Source organism: Protomyctophum bolini (assembly GCF_963924005.1).
Source record: "Protomyctophum bolini genome assembly, chromosome: 3".
Classification (NCBI taxonomy): domain Eukaryota; kingdom Metazoa; phylum Chordata; class Actinopteri; order Myctophiformes; family Myctophidae; genus Protomyctophum; species Protomyctophum bolini.
Window position 1 is genome coordinate 24,476,126 of NC_137864.1, and position 19,705 is coordinate 24,495,830.

A 19,705-nucleotide genomic window follows, 5' to 3' on the forward strand; every position below is an offset into this window, starting at 1 on the left:
GAGATGCAGGAGCGCAGTGGAATCCTCTGTGTGTGTGTGTGTGTGTGTGTGTGTGTGTGTGTGTGTGTGTGTGTGTGTGTGTGTGTGTGTGTGTGTGTGTGTGTGTGTGTGTGTGTGTGTGTGTGTGTGTGTGTGTGTGTGTGTGTGTGTGTGTGATTGCGGAGTGTATCTATGTCTGGGATCTAGCAGGGGTCTTCCTGGGTTATGTTTCTCTGCTGTCTGTCTGTCTGGCTGAGCTCGCCTTCCCTGAGGGGAGCAGACAATGAAGCCTTATTTATCCAGCAACCCACAACAAGCTGCTACCAAATCTGCACGGAACTAATTTTCGGATGTGTATCACTTTCCCTCGGTGCCGCCCCACATCTGTGGACATTTTGCTGTGGACATTTACCCCTCAACCAGCACACCGGTCCACTTGCAGTTCAAAACGTCACCTGTGCCACTGTATGTATTGTAGAGGATTATTTCCAAATTCAGAGCATCTGTCCCATATTTGTTGAGGGGTGCTAGATGCTAGCCACTATATAGACAGCAATGTCTGTCCGTATGTCTGTAGCGTTTGTTGACCACCAGGTGTCACTGTTGTCACTGCAGCCACACACACACACACACACACAGGCCAGGGAAGAGAGCTTGTACAGTACAGTACAGTACAGTACAGTACAGTACAGTACAGTACAGTACAGTACAGTACAGTACAGTACAGTCAGTACAGTACAGTACAGTACAGTACAGTACAGTATAGTACAGTACAGTACAGTATTATTTTTTACTTTACTGTATCCTGTATTACTTCTCTTGATTGTATTAAATTGGTGTCATGACCTAAAACAATCTATTTCAGTTTACTAAAGAGACGGGTAGACCCCCTGTTACTTAATGTGGTGTTATTGTGTATTCATTCATTCATGCATTCATTCATTCAATGCTCTATAGCTATTTAACACTTTGCAAAACTAAAATAATTTACAGCAACTTTAACACTTTGTATGGTTATTTTGTCCTTACAGATCAGAGACTGGACCTGAATAAGTTGGGCCCAAATGACAACGATACTGTAAGAGGACAGATAGTTGGTGAGTAATACACACACCTGCACATGTAAGCGCATGCACAGTTGCGCACACACACACACACACACACACACACACACACACACACACAGCGAGAAAAATCATCCCACACTAACTCCGTTACACGTTACTCAGATTTGATTAAAAACAAAGCGAATATTTTAGAGTTGATGTTTGTACACTAGCCTTCAAATGATCATTGCAAGGAAAGGTGTGTGTGTGTGTGTGTATGCGTGCGTGTGTGTGTGCGTGTGCGTGTGCACCTCTGTGCATAAACACCAAGCCACTGTCTCTGGGGTGAGAAGGTGAGAGGACAATGTTTTTGTGTTGATTTTGTTGCTCACCATAAACAGCCTGCATGAAGGCACCTTTACACCGCGTTGCACGAGACATTAAAGTTTGAGTTTGCAGTGCTGGAATGGTGATGAAGTCTACTCATTGCACTTTCACCAGCGAAATTCATATTGATTTTATTTTCTTCTCGTTTTCTGACCACAACATTTCAGTTTGTTTCCATCGCGGACGCACACAGAGACAAGCTGAAGGTTGGTTCGTCGGTCGGTCTGTCTGTACGGTGGTTGGTGTGCAAAGTAATGTGCAATTGTTTCCTTTTGACCCAGAAGTCAAAATGAAGCAGGCACGTCCAATCAGAATGAGAAACCCCCCATAGTCATGTATGAGGTTCGTACAAGAAAGTTGCCTTGACACATGACAACCCAGCAAAATACTCAACTTAAAGCTGCAATCCAGAACGTTATTTTAACCAATCTCTGTTACAATCCCCGCCAAAAAACGTAGCCTACGTTCATTGTCGGCAAGCGACAAGCGCCAAAATACATAGGTTACGTTAATTCAGTTGTATAAATGTGTTTGATCCAATCTAGTGGAAAGGCTACTCACATTAGCTTCGGTTGGCTATCTGTTGTTAGCCATAAAACTGCACTGCGCCATCTTGATTGCGTGTGTACACACGCTTTCAGTCGTACTTATCATGCTCCAGAAAAACGACCGGTCGCGTTTTTTTTTATATCTTCAAAATAAGGGTTGAACGGGGTGATATCCTGGCATATAGTAATCATTCTTTAATTAATCCTGGCGGGGATTGTGTTCATATAATACCACTACCACATCTGCTGTGGTTGGAGATGATCTCCCTACTCGTCACTGAGACATTTAAGGCCTATTCATACTCCAGTTTTAGGTGATAAGGAGACGGTGGTTAGTAAAAACAGAGATGTTTCGTTGAGTCGCCTCACCGTGGCGTGACGTCATATTGTAGTTTTTGGTGGTCACCTTATCACCTAAAACAGGAGTATGAATAGGCCTTTAGACCCTAGTGTCGGATAGGACAACTACTGGTTGACAAGCTTCGAATACATTTGCAATTACCTCTCCCCATCTGGAGAGAACGCAAAACCTACGGATTGTAGCTTTAACAATTGACACAACAAAGTGCATGTATAGCACTAAACTCAGCACATTACAGGACATAATATTATGCAATGTGAACCCCTGCACTAAGAAATAAGCTTCAAGCTTATTTCTTAGTGCTGTGATAATATGCAAGCTTATTAGTGTAATCCAATTACATTTCTAATGTAATTCTGAATCTAAATATATATTTTAATGAGAGCATACTGTAAGGAAATACGGTTGCAGAATTTCCCCCTCTTTGCTTTAAGCGTTGCTGTCAGGTACACTGTAAATTAAATAATTTTAAATGTACAAGTTTTGGATTCTTAAAATTGATAATCCATTGTAAGAAAGACAGACAAAGGGCAAGGGAGATGAATGTTCAAACTCTGCTCAGTATGGTTTACAATGGATCCAAATGGGAATGACGTGGCTCCCCATGTGGATCTCAGCCTTCATTCACAACCTATGACATCAGTTTCAACCCTGTTCATTTCAATTATTAATGTAAAGTTAAATGTTTCAAAAAGGTATAAGAGATATGTGATAAATAATAAATAGTGGCAGTTCTTCTGAGGCCCACTGGCAATGTGCACAGGTAAAACAACATTGATTGGTCGTGCAGTTTGCGAGATTAGCTCTGGACACACATACACACAGACACACACAGAGACCCTCTTATAGACGGCTAGACTCTGCAGAGCCACATGGTAAAAACCTGTCCTAAATTGCTGCATGGCTCCTTGACAGGAAAACTGCATGTGATACTCTGGCACACAGTGAAGAAGGCTGGAGTGTAAAGGTTTGATTATCCTTCACACCCTACAAGTACGCACCGTACGCTCAGCAATGATGTACAATGAAGCTGCAATGAAAACACAAATCACACCAACTGACATTAAAGTGCTAGTTGCAAATAGAAGCTACGATATATTTCATTATATAACTAATCCCTTATGAGCCTATTCAAAGTTAAAAGTACTTGACTACCAAACGAGAAAAACAAAGGTCTCAAACGATCGCAGCCCTACCACCCCCCCAACCCTGATGCTGTAGTCTATATTAGGATGTGAAGCAGGTTGCTGCAAGTCTGTTCTAAGTATATATATATATATATATATATATATATATATATATATATATATATATATATATATATTAAAAACACCAAAGGAAGTGGAAGTAGCGGCACTCCAAAAAATGAACATGCAAGACTTTGTCTCAGGCACACGAACATGAATACTGTATGTACTTTCTCTTCTTTCTTTTCTTTTCTTTATTTAAACTTTTTGTTTTGAGGAGCGCTAGCGCCATCTTTGTCTGTTTATGTGAACACAAACACGATTTTATTGGCTGAGCATCCCATAGCGATGATGATTTGATTGGCTGACCAAAGACAAAGGAGGATAAAAAGTGAGGGAAGAAAAGTATTTGGCCGGAATGATTTGTGATGATTTGATTGGCTGAGCACGGAATGTGATGTATGATGATAAGAGCGCCCCTCACTTCACACAAGTGCGTTATTTTTATTTTACAAATTGTCTCTGTCTGTCTGTCTCCAGCCTACTGTATTTTTGTTTTTGTACGACATCAGGTTAAATACGTTTCAGTTGCTGATGTAACATAAAATCCAATTCCTTTGGTGTTTTTCTTATTCTGTAATCCTCAAAATGTCAGAATAGCTGAGGGCTGCTAGAGGCTCACAACCCTACCTGTAGTAGTCTATCTATATCCTCTGTCTCAAGTCTCAATACAATTACCGTACCTGCTGGCCTGGTACACATTACTAGACCCCACGGCTCACAGCTGCTCACTTCCACTCGTTTCGGTTAGAAAATTGAACAGAAAACACATCTCGGTGACTAATGATGCCACATTAGTATTCCATACGTAGTTTTATGGCTCAGACCACTCTTTGCACTATTCAAGCTTTTGGTGGGAATCCAAATCCTTAATTGATTGACTGTTAAAGTGCGACGAACACGGCTCCATTTGTTGGATGTCTTGTTCAATTAGAGGAGCGTGAAGCTTTGCACTGCCCACTTGACCCTGTGTTCCAGACTATCACTATATCCCCCAGCTGGCTCAGAGTGAATTAACCTCACTAACCTCACAACGGTTCACGGTGAGGTTAGTGCTGTGAACCTCGCACTCGCAGCACTGCAGCGCTGTAGGTCACACCGCTCTACCGCCAGACACTGTTAGCATCTGTTGGTTCCCAACAATGGATACTCCCATCATGACATGTCCTCTGACCTGTAGCTGTGTAACAGATATTACTTCTTTCTTTACCGGCATTGTGTTATACTTTCACTCAATGTTGCATGTTTTTTTGTTGTTGTTTTTTTAATCAAAAGTACAGATAGGACAACACACAAACACATACACCTTTTACCCACAACATAATATGATGACCTGCTGGAGAATTCACATACTGTACCACAACAACTTAGACTGCACACCACTATCACAGTGCTTTGCTCTGCCAACTCCTTTGTCTTTGTGTGCAGTGAGTCTCCAGTCCAGGGATCGTATCGGGACAGGAGGGCCAGTGGTGGATTGCAGTCGCCTGTTTGACAACGACTTACCTGATGGGTCAGTATTGAATGACACCGATTCTAGGTAGCACTGTCCCTTAGCTTTGGGGCATCGCAGTACTTTGCATTCTTGATTTCGAATCCACAGCTTACATCTGGTCGTTTGTCGGCAGCCATTTTTTGCCCTTCCCCGTGTGCAGTTGGTGTAATACACGAGGAATCCTGTAGAACATGTGCACACTGCATGCCAGTGGCCTGTGCCCTTCTGTTTATTAATATCTTCTTCACATTTTTACTGTTTGTATATTTTAGAACACAAATGAGTTTGCCAGCGTTGGGGAAGTTTATACTCACTTACATCGTTGGAACACCTTCCATGTTGGCTGATTCTAAAGCCCAAACCACACCAAAGAGTCTAGACGGGACAAGATATGTGATATGTCCTGTTACGTCGACCCCATAGAGTTATAAAGGATAGAGTGATATGTGATATGTCCTTTTACGTCGACCCCATAGAGTTATAAAGGATAGAGTGTGGACAGATATGTGATATGTCCTGTTACGTCGACCCCATAGAGTTATAAAGGATAGAGTGATATGTGATATGTCCTTTTACGTCGACCCCATAGAGTTATAAAGGATAGAGTGATATGTGATATGTCCTTTTACGTCGACCCCATAGAGTTATAAAGGATAGAGTGATATGTGATATGTCCTTTTACGTCGACCCCATAGAGTTATAAAGGATAGAGTGTGGACAGATATGTGATATGTCCTGTTACGTCGACCCCATAGAGTTATAAAGTATAGAGTGTGGACAGCACCCGGAAGAGTGCTATACTTCCGCATTTGACCACCACATTTTGGTTGTCAACCCAAGTGATTTAACTGGTTCAATTCAATGGCCAAACCACACCAATGGGTCACCATGCATCTACTCGCAAACATTTGGTTTCAAGGAGTTGCATGGTGACCCATTTGTGTGGTTTGGGCTTTAGGTAAAGCACACTGACACTTCTGAGAAATGAGCATGTTTGATGCACTCAGCATGTGGGAGTAAAAAACCCCATACAAATCCGGCTTTAAAGGCTCGAAACAGGTTGTTGACGATCTCCTAAACGGTGGGAGACATAGCTAGCACTCCTCCCAGACAGCCTATGAGCAGCAGTAGGTTGAAAGCCAAGACTCAGCCCACAGACACTGTGGTGCATTTCCACAATCTTTTCTGAATACATACCAGCATTGATTTGCAATTGAAATTAAGCTAGCGGTTATAAAGGGATTTTTCTGTTTTACTTTGTGTCTGAAACAGCTGGGAAGAGCGGAGGACAGCCTCTGGACGGATCCAGTATCTAAACCACATCACACGCACCACACAATGGGAGAGGCCTACCAGGTATGCACGCACGCACGCACGCATGCACGCACGCATGCACGCATGCACGCACACACACACATACTCAGCACATTAAGTGGACCACAATACAGCATGATCGCATTAGCATACTGAGTCGAGTCATGCATATAGTACGATGCACAACAAACCTGCACTCTTGGAAAGGAAGAAACCAAAAAGAAGTCCCCCCTCCGTTTCCCTTCCAAAAAGAACTTCCACTAAACTCCATCCACTCACAACACAACAATAACAGTCAGGCGGTAATGAGTGAGTTCCTATACATTTCCTGACCCACCCCCCCTCTCCACTGCGCGCACACACCCTTCTGCTCTATAAAAGGTTAATCAGCCAGCCAGCCGGGCAGCCAGGTTTTGCTTGGCCTCGGCCGTTCCTGCAGGAACAACTGTCGCCTTCCTATTTGGCTGGTATCAGTGGAGCCGCGAGGGGAGTAAGCAAACAAATAATAGCCCAACCCACCAGCAGCAGCACTGCTGTCATCACCACCACCACTCCCACGCAGACCTCACCTCGCTGCACTGGTCTAGTGTGCGTAGGAGGCGGAGTAGGAAAGGCATACAGGGGAGAAAGTGGGAGGGGAGGATAGCAGCCAGGTACGATCTGGGTTAGAGGGCTGCGAGTGGATGGGTGACTTTGACATGCTCCCCTAGAGGCCTTTTGGACTAAATGTTGACAGCAACATGCTAGTATCCCAGAACCGCTTCTTTCCAGCTAACGGCTAACTCTTGAGGATGAAGTCTCTGTCGTCCAAGTACTACAGGTATGTAATTTATAAATAGCAACTTACGCTTTCAACTTGTTGTGCAGTAGCACAGCAAACCATCTTAGCATAAGGAGGGAGGGGACTGAGGAGGAGGGAGCGGGGGGTCTCGGAGGGAGGCAGGAGGTATCTGCGGAAGAGGGTTGGGGGAGTGTAGATAGTCATGGCGTCAGTACATCTGAACAGACACACACACACACACACACACACACACACACACAAGCTTTGTCCGTAAGTCTGTCTTTGTTTGTCTCTGCTTATCAGATATCTCTTTTGTCATTCTCGCCATTCTTATACAGCGGAATACTCACTCACTCACACATGCACACACACACACACACACACACACACACACACACACACACACACACACACACACACACACACACACACACACAGGTAATTCAGTCATGAAAACATCCTGTTGATTTACATTCCTTAGTGTAAGCTTAATACCATGCCTAATAACATTTACAGTGCTGGCATGTACCCTGTACATGCTTGGTTTTAATCTGTGCACTATTATTATTATTTAATCCCGGAAAGCGGATTCCCAGGAACAACCATTCACAGCATTTCCATTTCCCGCAAAATAAGGGGGAGACATAGTGTGTGTGTGTGTGTGTGTGTGTGTGTGTGTGTGTGTGTGTGTGTGTGTGTGTGTGTGTGTGTGTGTGTGTGTGTGTGTGTGTGTGTGTGTGTGTGTGTGTGTGGGGGTGTGTGTGTGTGGGGGTGTGTGTGTGTGGGGGTGTGTGTGTGTGTGTGTGTGTGTGTGTGTGTCTGAGCTTCGCAGTCCCGCCCCCTTTCATGACGATGACAGGCCGAGGAAATAATTCCCCATTAATTTTCCCCATAGAGATTTCAGTATTTATTTAAAGATCTCTAAGCCTTGAACAAAGCCAACTCGGATCGTGACAAATCACGACAGAAAAACTTTTTGTTTTTGTTTTTCTTCTTTGTATTTATTTGTTCGATTTATTGTGTTTGTTGTCATGAGTTTTCATGATCCGAGTTGGCTTTGTTCGAGGCTTACAGATCTTTAAATACTTTTTGAAATGTCTATGGGGAAAATCCATGGGGAATTATTTCCTGGGCCTGTCATCGTCATGAAAGGGGCGGGACTGTGACGACGCTCTATATACTACTGTATATATATATATATATACACACACACCAGAGCATGTGAGCGGAGTGAGGAGTGGAGCGGCTGCATTTTGAACTGAGCGCGGAGCATGTTTTAAATGTTGCAGAGCGGCTTCCGGAGAGAGAACTGTCCTCCGCTCCAAGCCGCTCAGTGCACACGGCACACGTTGGTGCATGTTTAGAACCTAAACTCGTTGATGTGTTGTCTCAGTGTGTGCAGAGTGCATTTACCAAAAGTATTATGTGCATTCATCAACGCGTGATTCGTGTGGCGACCGACCGACAGTGCCAGCAACATGATCAAGGCATTTTTACATCCTCCCTGACGTTGAAGGAGAAGTGGAGAAAGATGATGAAGTAAAAAAAAAAGCCTCTATATAGCCATTGGCCCCGGCGCCGTGTTTCAATTGTTATACAGAGAGAGAGAGAGAGAGAGAGACAGAGAGAGAGAGAGGACTTTAGTCGCAGAAATAAAGGATTTTATGCAACTCACGTTCAGCACGTTGTCTTTCCAGGGCCAGGGGTAAGTAAACTAGTAGCAGCTCCCTTTAATTCCTCTGAAGTGACGCAGAACTTTATTTCCAGTCCCCGTTCACAAAGTGCAACAGTCCTGTATATATTATTAGGCTATCAACTGCCAAGCTTGGCTAGCAGTTTACATCAATCATTGCCTCTCAAGCCCATACGCGTAATCTGCTTCACGGACTGTCCATGACAATAGACATACAAATCACCAATGCACCGCTCATGGCGTGTCGACAGTTTACAGATCTGTTCTTTTGGATTTGGACACATGACGATGGGTAGCCTACAATAAGCATTTTGGAAACGGAATAGCCTGTACAGTGGATTGTAGGCCTAACATTGGTGGTCATCATGTAACTTGCCTGTATCTTACGTGTATGCAGTCTGCAGTGAACATTAATGTTATATGGAGAGTTTACCGTGGCGGCGTTGATTGATTAGGTCAGGATGACATTAGGTTATTATTCACTGCAGCTGGGTTAACGAGACAGCAGTGCAACATGAAACCCTGATGTGTTTTTAAACACATACATTTTTATGCTCCAGGCAATAATGACGATGTGTTTAATTAGATAATATCAGGGAAACAGCATTTTATTTATTTTCCCCCCATAATTCTTCGCTGCTGAGCGGGTGTATCTGAGTGGAGCGCCCGATGCGCAAATGAAGGTGAGCGCTGAGCGAGCGTAGAGCGGGGGATGGACACGAGCGAATGATGAGCGGAACAAAAGCCGCCGAGAGCGAAGAGCGGAATTATCGGCCGCTCACATGCTCTGACACACACACACACACACACACACACACACACTCTGATGAAGGTCTAACAACCTTGTGAGACGAAGCGTTGTAACTCAGCTGTTCAGGTACTAACACAGAGCAGAACACTATAGCGTAACAGGATGTTTCTCCTCTTGCAGGCCGGCGTCTGAGTACTCCAGCCCGTCAGGCCGTCCACTGAGCTGCGTGGTGGACGAGAACACACCTGTGGTGACGCCGGTCAACGGGGCCGTGGCCGTCGGGGCGCCCCCAGGGGAACAGCGGCTCCAAGAGCGACGGGTCCGGTCGCAGCGCCACCGCAACTACATGAGCCGCACGCATCTACACACGCCACCCGACCTTCCTGAGGGATACGGTGAGTTCATCTACACACGCCACCCGACCTTCCTGAGGGATACGGTGAGTTCATCTACACACGCCACCCGACCTTCCTGAGGGATACGGTGAGTTCATCTACACACGCCACCCGACCTTCCTGAGGGATACGGTGAGTTCATCTACACACGCCACCCGACCTTCCTGAGGGATACGGTGAGTTCATCTACACACGCCACCCGACCTTCCTGAGGGATACGGTGAGTTCATCTACACACGCCACCCGACCTTCCTGAGGGATACGGTGAGTTCATCTGCCCACGCCACCCGACCTTCCTGAGGGATACGGTGAGTTAATCTACACACACCACCCGACCTTCCTGAGGGATACGGTGAGTTGGGGGAAACGCACGCACGCAACCTTTTCAGGTTTTGGGGCCTAAAAGTATGGTAATTGATGATGTTGGTGATGATTGTGAAACTTGGAGCCAGGAGATCAGTGCAGGTCTTGATGACTTGCCTGGAGATAAGAATCAAGTTTTGTTTTTTTTTGTCAAATCACAGATTTGTGATTTTGTGCAAGGGGGGGGGGGGGGTGCTTTCTATGTGTCCACTCTTTTCAATACCATCCTCGCGTCAGGCTCTGAGTGGAACTCACCCTATCCTGTATGTGGATTTAAATAATACAAGTAACTTTTACTCAGCAGTGTCAACACATACTGAAGGCTGGGAAATATGAATAGAATAATGATGATGAATTCACAAAATACTGAATATATCCCATTGAAACTGAAATTTAATATCAAGATATCACAAATAAAACCAAAATCCATCTCCTCTGTCTCTCTGGAGCTTAGCATGTTTGCGTCTTGTTTTTCCTTGTCTTGGTCTATTTTGCATGCCATTTTCTTCCTTCCTTTGTATGCTTGTGCTCATCTCACTGAGCTCATTTCAGTACATAAGCATACAGTTGTTGAATTGCATGGTTAAGGAAGTTTAGAGTCAACATGGCAATATGGAGTGCCATAAATATCTTGACATCATTAAATCATATCATCCAGCTCAAATCCTAGCTGACTCACATGCAATATTGGCAGTTTCTTGTTGAAATGTAATATTATTACAGTCTCCAGAGTGTCATACTTTTTTATCATGCAAAAAATAATCATAGAAATAAATAAATCCCATCTTTTTCCCTTTTTTATGTTGTGGCTTAACGCCCAGTCGTCTAGGGCAGGGGTTCCCAAACTTTTTTGGACCAGGTACCCCTTTTGGGGTAGATATTTTTCCAGGTACCCCCTCATCCTCGCAACACGGATAACAATATATTTACAACCACAAGCAGTGTTTCCTGCAGGAAAAAGTTTGGCATGGTGCTGGGCACAGGCCGCAATTTTGATTAATTAATTAATTAATTTGATTCATTAATTAATAAGATTAATACATTAAGATTAATTTGTATTATTGCTCTTGTATTGCTATTGGAGACACTGGGGGGACACTGGGGGACACTGGGCAGGCACTGAGGAGGCACTGGGGAGGCACTCAGGGGCACACTGGGGAGGCACTGGGAAGGCACTCTGGAGGCACACTGGGGAGGCATTGGGGAGGCACTCAGGGGGAAACTGGGGAGGCACTCAGGGGGACACTGTCTAAATGTAGACGTCTAAATGTGTACGTCTAAATGTAGACGTCTAAATGTAGACGTCTAAATGTGTACGTCTTCTCTTATGGGGGTCCCTGGTATATCTTTTCAAATGGGGGTCCACGGGCTAAGTAGTGTCAATTTGGGGTTCCTTGACATGAAAAAGTTTGGGAACCACTGCTTTAAACACTTTAGCACTTTATGAACATGAACAAAATAGATGGGTCCCCCCTGGAACTCCCTCAGGTACCCCTGGGGGTCCCCGGACCCCACTTTGGGAACCACTGGTCGTGTGTGTGTGTGTGTGTGTGTGTGTGTGTGTGTGTGGTGGGTGGGTGGGTGTGTGGGTGGGTGGGTGGGTGGGTGGGTGGGCGGGCGGGCGGGCGGGTGGGTGGGTGGGTGGGCGGGCGGGCGGGCGTGGCCACACGCGCACAACTTCAAAAATACATCAATCACAGCGCATACCACTTCCATGATGTCACAAAACAGAACTTCCTAGTAATGTTGACGTGTGTTTAAGTTAGTAGTTGAAATGATATACCTGTAAACCAGCATTGTTCCTATGAAGTGTAGACTGTAGTCCATCACATTAGGACATGCAACATCTCAAAATGCACACGTACAGTATAGTACCTGACTATCAACTTACTATTTCTTGCTCTGTACTTTCCTTGGTCTATTTTGGATGCCATTTTCTTTCTTTCTCTGTACAGTCTGTTCCTTGTGCTTATTGATTCTTTCTGTCTCTGTTTGGTGTATCTCACCCCCCCCCCCCCCCAACCCCACAATCATGACAAGTGCAGTTCAGCACTTCCTCTCCTCTCCTCTCGGTATTCCCACAGTGAGGTGATGCTGGAATGTTCTCGCTGAGTACAGGCACGGCACTTTAGGTTCTTGACTCCTTTCAATCCCACATCTTTCCTCAGTGTCACTGCTTGTTTTCACCAGCTTGATTTAGCCTTTTTTTCCCTTCTTTTTGTACAGAAAGCAAGCGAGGCTTACTCTGCGTGTTTTTCACAGTCAGCCACAATGCCCACAAAGTGAGACTCTGTAAAAGAAGGCATTATTTTAAGGTTGGTGCTGGATACCAGTGACTTAGAATGCCACTGCTGGACAGGCGCCCTACTTTCTGAAAATGCCCCCACTGTGTCTGTCCACCACGGCTGGCAAAGCGTGGGCCAAGTGAGTCACCCAGTAACTGCTATAGCGGGCATTTTCCCCTCAGCTGAACCCTCTGAACCACGGGCTGGGTGTGGCCAAGGACGCTTTGGACCAGAGGAAGAAAAGAGGGGGAAAAAGGGATGGAGAGAGGGATAGGAGGGTACAGAATGTGTTAGTAGAGCCAGTAGGAACTTAAATTAGTGCTCAAAACACTCGCACAACCAGCGTGCACACACACGCGCGCACATGTGCGAGCGCGCACACACACACACACACACACACACACACACACACACGCACTCTCTCTCTCTCTCGCTATGGTGTGAGAGAGAGTAACTCATTTGTTTGAGATTGAGATCCAACACATGATTTAGAATCGGGTGAATTCCCATGTTTAGTTTTTCCCCAAATGTGTCATTGTGTGTCTTCCTGTTTCCATTTATTTGAAGTGTGTTGTCTTTGTGCTTTTGGTATAGACGATCCAAGGTATTCCCTGGCTTTGGTTTCAGTGCAAATAAAGCTCCTGGAACCCATTCAGTAACGTCACATCTAGGTGTCCCATTCACCTCAGGCTAAATCTACTGGGTCTGTAACATATGAGGATGATTGGAACACACTGCCGCTATACCTGCTCTAACTAATTCAAATTTTCTTATTTCAAATTAGATTATTTTCTCAGTTTAGATCTGCGAATTCTCAATTCCCCTGTACTTTTTTAGTACACTACTTGGTTAACTAGGGAGGGTGTACAGGGGCACGGTGGCACAGTTGGTAGTGCTGTCGCCTCACAGCTAGAAGTTCCTGGGTTCGATTCCCGCTGTGGGCGCTGGGGGCGTGTTCTCTCCTCCGTGTCATCGGTGCCCATACCCGAGGCGGGGTTGGTGAAAGGGCCTTTCTGTGTGGAGTTTGCATGTTCTCCCTGTGTCCCCTAGGATAGGTACCCTCACAAAAAACATGCAGTATGCCTGGTCTCTAAACTACCTTCCCCTGGCCAGCTGGGGCGTCTGATGAAGGGGAAGGAACTGGTCGGAATAACGTGTTCCTTCCATACGCTACGTCCGGCCGGGGAAACTCCGGAAAAAGAAGCAGCTTGGACTCCTCATGCATAGAAAGAAGCATCCTTCTATGTCAGTCCGCTGCCCCCCCCCAGGTTGGCAGAGGAAGTGTAGCGCCCAGGATTACATTAGATAATTGACACTGGGTGAAATAATGGGTTGCAAAAAAGCACTATGACACCTCCAATATACGGTTTGTGATGCCACCACTATCACCAGCAGGAGTCACTAGTCTAGTGACAGAGATCAGCCAGCTCCCACGAACACGGCAAATTGTGGTCGTTGAATCCATCGGCCAAGCCGGATGAAGCACCGCTTTGGATTCAATCCCTAGACTCAGCGTTGGTGGGCAGCAATCTTACACTACCATCCGAGTGCCATTATTATCAACGTTTCCCTTTGTACTAATTTCTATTTCGCTGTTAGCAAAGTGTTACATGTGATCTCTTCTACCTCTTTCTCTTCTCTCTCCAGAGCAACGAACCACTCAGCAGGGCCAGGTCTACTTCCTCCACACACAGACTGGTGTCAGCACCTGGCATGACCCCCGAGTGCCCAGGTAGGTAACACTGAAAGTCACACACATTAGTTTCTTTGTTCTTTGTTCATTATACAAAAAGGGCTACCAATAGTTGATATTTTAACCGCTTCTAATATAGACCTTAACCCATTTTGGGTGGGAACCTCTTTTGGTGTTGGCATTACGTTATGCTTTAGCTATTTAAAAATAGCAGATCTACAAGCTCATAGCGCGCCACCGAGTGGCGCGCTACGAGCTTGTAGGTCTGCTATTTTTTGAAAAATCAAAGAGCGACTGACATAGATGACATTTTTAGAATCTGATCTCAGGTCAGAATGAAAACTGTCAGGATGTAGAAGACATTTTTAGAATCTGATCTCAGGTCAGAATGGGTTAATATTTATTCTGGATACCGTTGGGGACCCAACTGGATTTGACAGGGTTGTATTTGGCATATTTACTTTTGCTTGATTACTTGGTATTTGGGTTCAGAACAGTATCATTTGTGGATTTTTCTTTTTTCGCTGGACCAAATGGACGTGTACGGTCGGGATATAATTTCTAAGCGTCAGGTTGAGTTTTATAGCTAGATTTGAGCAGTGTCCTCGCAACATCCCAGTACTGTAACGGCACAACTAATATTCTATCATCCAAGGTTAAACTCCTCTGGACAGTTGTTCTGCTGAACATAGCACAGGCCACTGGGTTCTGTATTCAATCACATCGTCTGAAAAAACTCTTCATAGCTCCACTCGTTAATCCACGGGAGACGACAGGCAGTGCTATTGCATTACACGTCTTTGGCGTCTTCTTGGCGTAGCTGCTCTCTTCCTGCCCCGAAACAGCCATCATGAGCTCCAACGCCCAGCAGAACCCCCTTTGGGTTTGGTCCTTTCTTGGACCATCAGTGGTGATACGACCCAGCATGCCGGGAAGACGTGATGTTTCCAAGTGATGTGTCCTCACATCACACACACACGGTCCAGGTCCATAGGGAAGCAGTAGAACAAGTAGTTTGTCAGATGTGCCATGATCATGCTAAGCAACATTAAGCCTCACGACTCCAATGTTTGTTTTGCTCATTTAGAGCAGTGACAAAATGAACGATAAGCAATTAAGTATAGTTGTTAATCTAACCATTCCTCCATTTATCTATAACCATGTTGCATATTTACAAAGCACAAAAGACGATTTAAATCAATTGTGTAGCGCTGTGCAATGAAAACCTGGACATGGACATGGGATACGTTTTTGAATTACTCTGTTAGGAGCAAGAAATTGCCTCAGCATTGTTGTTACTTTAATCACATAATGGTCATCCCATTGCCAGGAAACGTTTGAATAGTTTCAAGACCTTGCGGCTCACTATGTTTCCAGGGGAGTGCTCATCCATCTAAATCACCCAATAACTGTCTTGTGTATCACCATGCTAAGGTAGTTTTGACTGTGGTGAGTAATTGTCAGTTATCAAGGCCCATTGTTCTCTCTGACCTCTTCTCAGCAGACCTGTCTCCTTAAACTAAATATGAGGTGATAATAGTTTGTGGCACTTAGAGTTTAGTCTATGTTAGACGAAATATTTAATTCTGATGACAGTTCTCAGTGCTTGTAATAATGAAACTGTAATGGTAGTGCAGCAGCAGCAGCACTTAAATGAGTAATGACCACATTATGTTGCATTTCATCAATAAATTGGGGGCTATTAGAGAGGATTTATGATGTTCCATTTCAAAACCTCAAGGGTCCTCAAAGTCTAATGAATTTGATGAAACTGGAGTAGCAATGCATCCATATTTATGAAGCTATGTTGCTGTTTTAGTATAGCTTTGTCATGGATGGTTGTAAATACGGTGGAGTAATAACTGCAATAACTGCAGTATTTAAGTAGGTATACTTGAATATATGATGTCCCTGAAGAATCTTTATATTAGTGACTACTTTTTAAACATGCATCCGGCCTGTGTTGGAACATCAGCAGCCCTTAATGGTTCTTGGGTCTTTAACTTGTAATTCTTGAAATAAATTCAATAATTCCTTTCCCCAGAGACCTGAGTAATGTGAACTGTGAGGAGCTGGGTCCTCTGCCGCCAGGCTGGGAGATCAGGAACACTGCCACGGGACGGGTCTACTTTGTGGACCACAACAACCGAACCACGCAGTTCACTGACCCGCGACTCTCCGCCAACCTCCACCTAGTTCTCAAGTGAGTTCATAGACGAGCATGACTTCCCCGGAGCAGGTTTGAGGCCGTAACAGTTGCTGCTGTCCTGTTCACTCCCTGCTAGCCTTCTCCATGGCATCCCAAAATGCATCTCCCTCTCCTGTTACCCCTTCCCCTAAGTAGATGGAGGACTGCAGGCCCCAGGCACTAATCCACACACACAAGATTGGCTATTGAAAGCCACATGAAACTCTTCACATTTCACCAGCTTCTTTAGGCCGTATATCAAAACAAGCCTCAAACCACAAACTAATTAGGCCTGCTATAATATACAGTTCCGGATATAAGGCTGAACTGCATGCAATGTTGAACCAAGAGTTTGCCAGACACATGGAGAATAAGCATTTCCCAAGCAGCCAGGAGAAGCTTAATTAGAACATCCAGTTGTGGTATCAAATAGCGTAACACTAGACACATTTTGAGAATGTATATGAATTCCCTAAAAAGGCCTCTGAATGCAAGTTGCCTTTACCTACTGTATTGTACAATGTTATACAGTTAGGTGATGCTAGAAAGCAGGGAATGAAGGGAGTGGATTATTCATATTTTCACCAGTAGAACAAAAAAAAGTTTTGGTTTGCAATCTCTGCTGTATCATTTTATTAAAGGCATGAATGACAGATAAGCGTTGAGGCAGCGAAAGCTTTCAGAGCCCCCATATACTTGATTCAGTACGTGGTTGTAAAGATTGTGCTCTATACTGTGGCTATAAAAAGTGAATGCATCAGGTGGTTAAATGTGCATAGATGGTTTTGGGCCATCGTTTTTCCACTATATAATGTTCATTACACTAGTGAATATACCTGCTGTATGAGGGCCACATGTGGCCCTGCTTGGCCCTGTTGATCTCACCTATTCTGTTTTTCTCTTCCTTTTTTGTCCCTTGGTTCTCTCTCTCTATTTGTCCTCTATTTTATGTTTTTTCTTTTGCGTCCTTACTAACTTTTCCATTGCTCTCTGCTCTCTGGTTTTGTTCTTTTGTCTTTCTACTCTCCACTGCTTCTACTCCTCATTCCTTTTGTCCTGCCTGTACATCGTTTGTCCCTCTCTCTCTTCTTCATCCTTCCTTCCTGTATCTGTCTTTCTTTCCTATCTTCCTGTCATGTGTTTCTCTCTTCTTTACATCTCCTTCTCTTCATCTCTCTCTCTCTCTCTCTCTCTCTCTCTCTCTCTCTCTCTCTCTCTCTCTCTCTCTCTCTCTCTCTTTCTCTTTCTCTCTTTTTCTCTTTCTCTTTCTCTCTAGTAGCCCTAGTCCAAATGGTTCCCGCTTGGCCATGGACAGCCAGCAGAACACTAACCTCAGGTAACCTACCACACACACACACACACACACACACACACACACACACACACACACACACACACACACATACACACACACACACAGTCACACACACACACGCACGCACGCAACAGCACATCGAATTTGGGATATTTTAGCCGTTGTCAAACTCTGACACACTCGACCCAGCTGTCTGCACAAAGCACTTTCAGCAACTAATCACTCAAGGCTTCACACAAGCGCTCTGCTATGCTGCAGCGAGGAAATGCTGACAATGTCCTGTCCCACTGGTCAATGCCCATCTGTGGGTGTGTACTGTACACACATGTACTGTACATGCTTACCTTTCTCCAGGGGTGACTTCCATGTGGATGGCGTTGAAGCTATGTATCTCTCTCTTTCTCATACATCGTTGACGTGGTGAGCTGTCAGTCCATCTCGTAGCGTGTTTGTATTTGCTGTCAGCAAGCTATCTCGGCTGAAGTTTCTATTGCTGTTGCGCACTGAAAATATGAAAAATAGCCGATATAATTATACACATTCAGAGTGTTAACACACTGTGAGCTTGTATATCGGCTATTTTCAGTGCACGACACCCGCACGCAACTAAGTGTACTTCAACTCAGGCTTAAGCCAGCATCTCGGCCTGGTGAAGCTTCCTTGCTTAACTTGACAAGTTGAATGTAATATCAAACAGTTGTTAGCAAAGCGACTGTTATTGCTTAGCATTGGTATTGACATCACACCATACAAAACGCATGTCTGGTGTGGTACTCTGAGACATCTCAACTGAAAGTCAGCAGCAGGTTGGTGGGGAGAACAACTTTTTACAAATCATCTGTTAATTAGTAAGTGAATGCAGCCATTAGTTGGCATAAATATTATCACTACCCCATACAAGGATAACGTGTCATTGTGCAATTTGTGCCGACTGCTCATTAGTCCGACCCATTACTAACCCTAATCCCACCCTAACCATAACCGCACGCGGAAGCCAAGGTGTGAGTCTTAACCGGCCACGCTGTCGGAATAACGGGATGTCGGCAGTGGTTTTCATGGTGATTTTTTTCCGGTACCACGGAACGGCACGCACGTGCATGCGCGTGCAGCCGTGCATGTGCGCAACACGGCATGCAGCTGCATAGCCTAAGCCTATTGTTAAATAGTGTTTGAGCATTTTAGACACACAAACACAAAAGTAGACTTAAAATAGTCAGACAAACATCTTTACTGCACACTAGCTAAACTAAAGAGTTTGCTTTGGACGAATGAATCTGTTCTTTGATGGCGGAGGAGGCATTATTCTTGTGTGCAGAAAACCACGGAGCAGCAGTAGCCTACTGGACCCATAGCCTTACTGCTGTAAGTGTGCGCATGCTTACCGTATAGGCTACATGCGCTCAGGTATAAACAGTTAAAGCTGTTGTTATGCAAAGTAGTAGCCATTTGAATTCGGCACGGTACTTGACACAGTGTGAAAATAGGAGGGGGGGGGGGGGGGGGCAGTAAACCTAGACCACTGGGTACTCTTGGAAAGTCTTGTGCGTCTTCTCTTGAATCTAGGCCGGCGGACACGTTATAGCGTGCCCGCACCACCGTTCCATTCCGTCCCTGTGCGTGGTACTGCGTTCTATGAGCATGACACCGCTGGATGTCGGACTAATGTGCGGTCCCCCTATAGAAGTCCACATAGTTGGGTAATTCAGGTAAAGAAGCTTAAATTAAGCTGTTGGTGTATTTACATAAGTATTCAGCTGGAGTCGTAATGTGAGGCTGGATGAGTGTTGTCTGGTGTATCTTTTGCATTAACGCAATTTTGGAAAGAGCAGAAACGGAGGCACCAGCAGAGAGGGGGAGAGAGAGG

General features: G+C 44.9%; 1 protein-coding gene across 3 annotated transcripts in view; it reads left to right on the plus strand.

Annotated features, from left to right (window-relative positions):
* Positions 1–19,705, plus strand: part of LOC308310894 (E3 ubiquitin-protein ligase SMURF2-like) — a 93,408-nt gene that overhangs the window by 52,950 nt on the left and 20,753 nt on the right. The window contains exons 5-11 of one of the 3 annotated variants that reach the window (XM_080757352.1): positions 1,011–1,076; positions 4,997–5,081; positions 6,336–6,419; positions 9,783–9,997; positions 14,293–14,377; positions 16,383–16,541; positions 17,803–17,862. In XM_080757352.1, coding sequence (XP_080613478.1) covers positions 1,011–1,076; positions 4,997–5,081; positions 6,336–6,419; positions 9,783–9,997; positions 14,293–14,377; positions 16,383–16,541; positions 17,803–17,862 — 754 coding nt within the window. Of the gene's footprint in view, positions 1–1,010; positions 1,077–1,473; positions 1,619–4,996; positions 5,082–6,335; positions 6,420–9,782; positions 9,998–14,292; positions 14,378–16,382; positions 16,542–17,802; positions 17,863–19,705 lie in introns of those variants that run through there. The other 2 variants (XM_080757353.1, XM_080757354.1) reach the window with 2 other exon arrangements.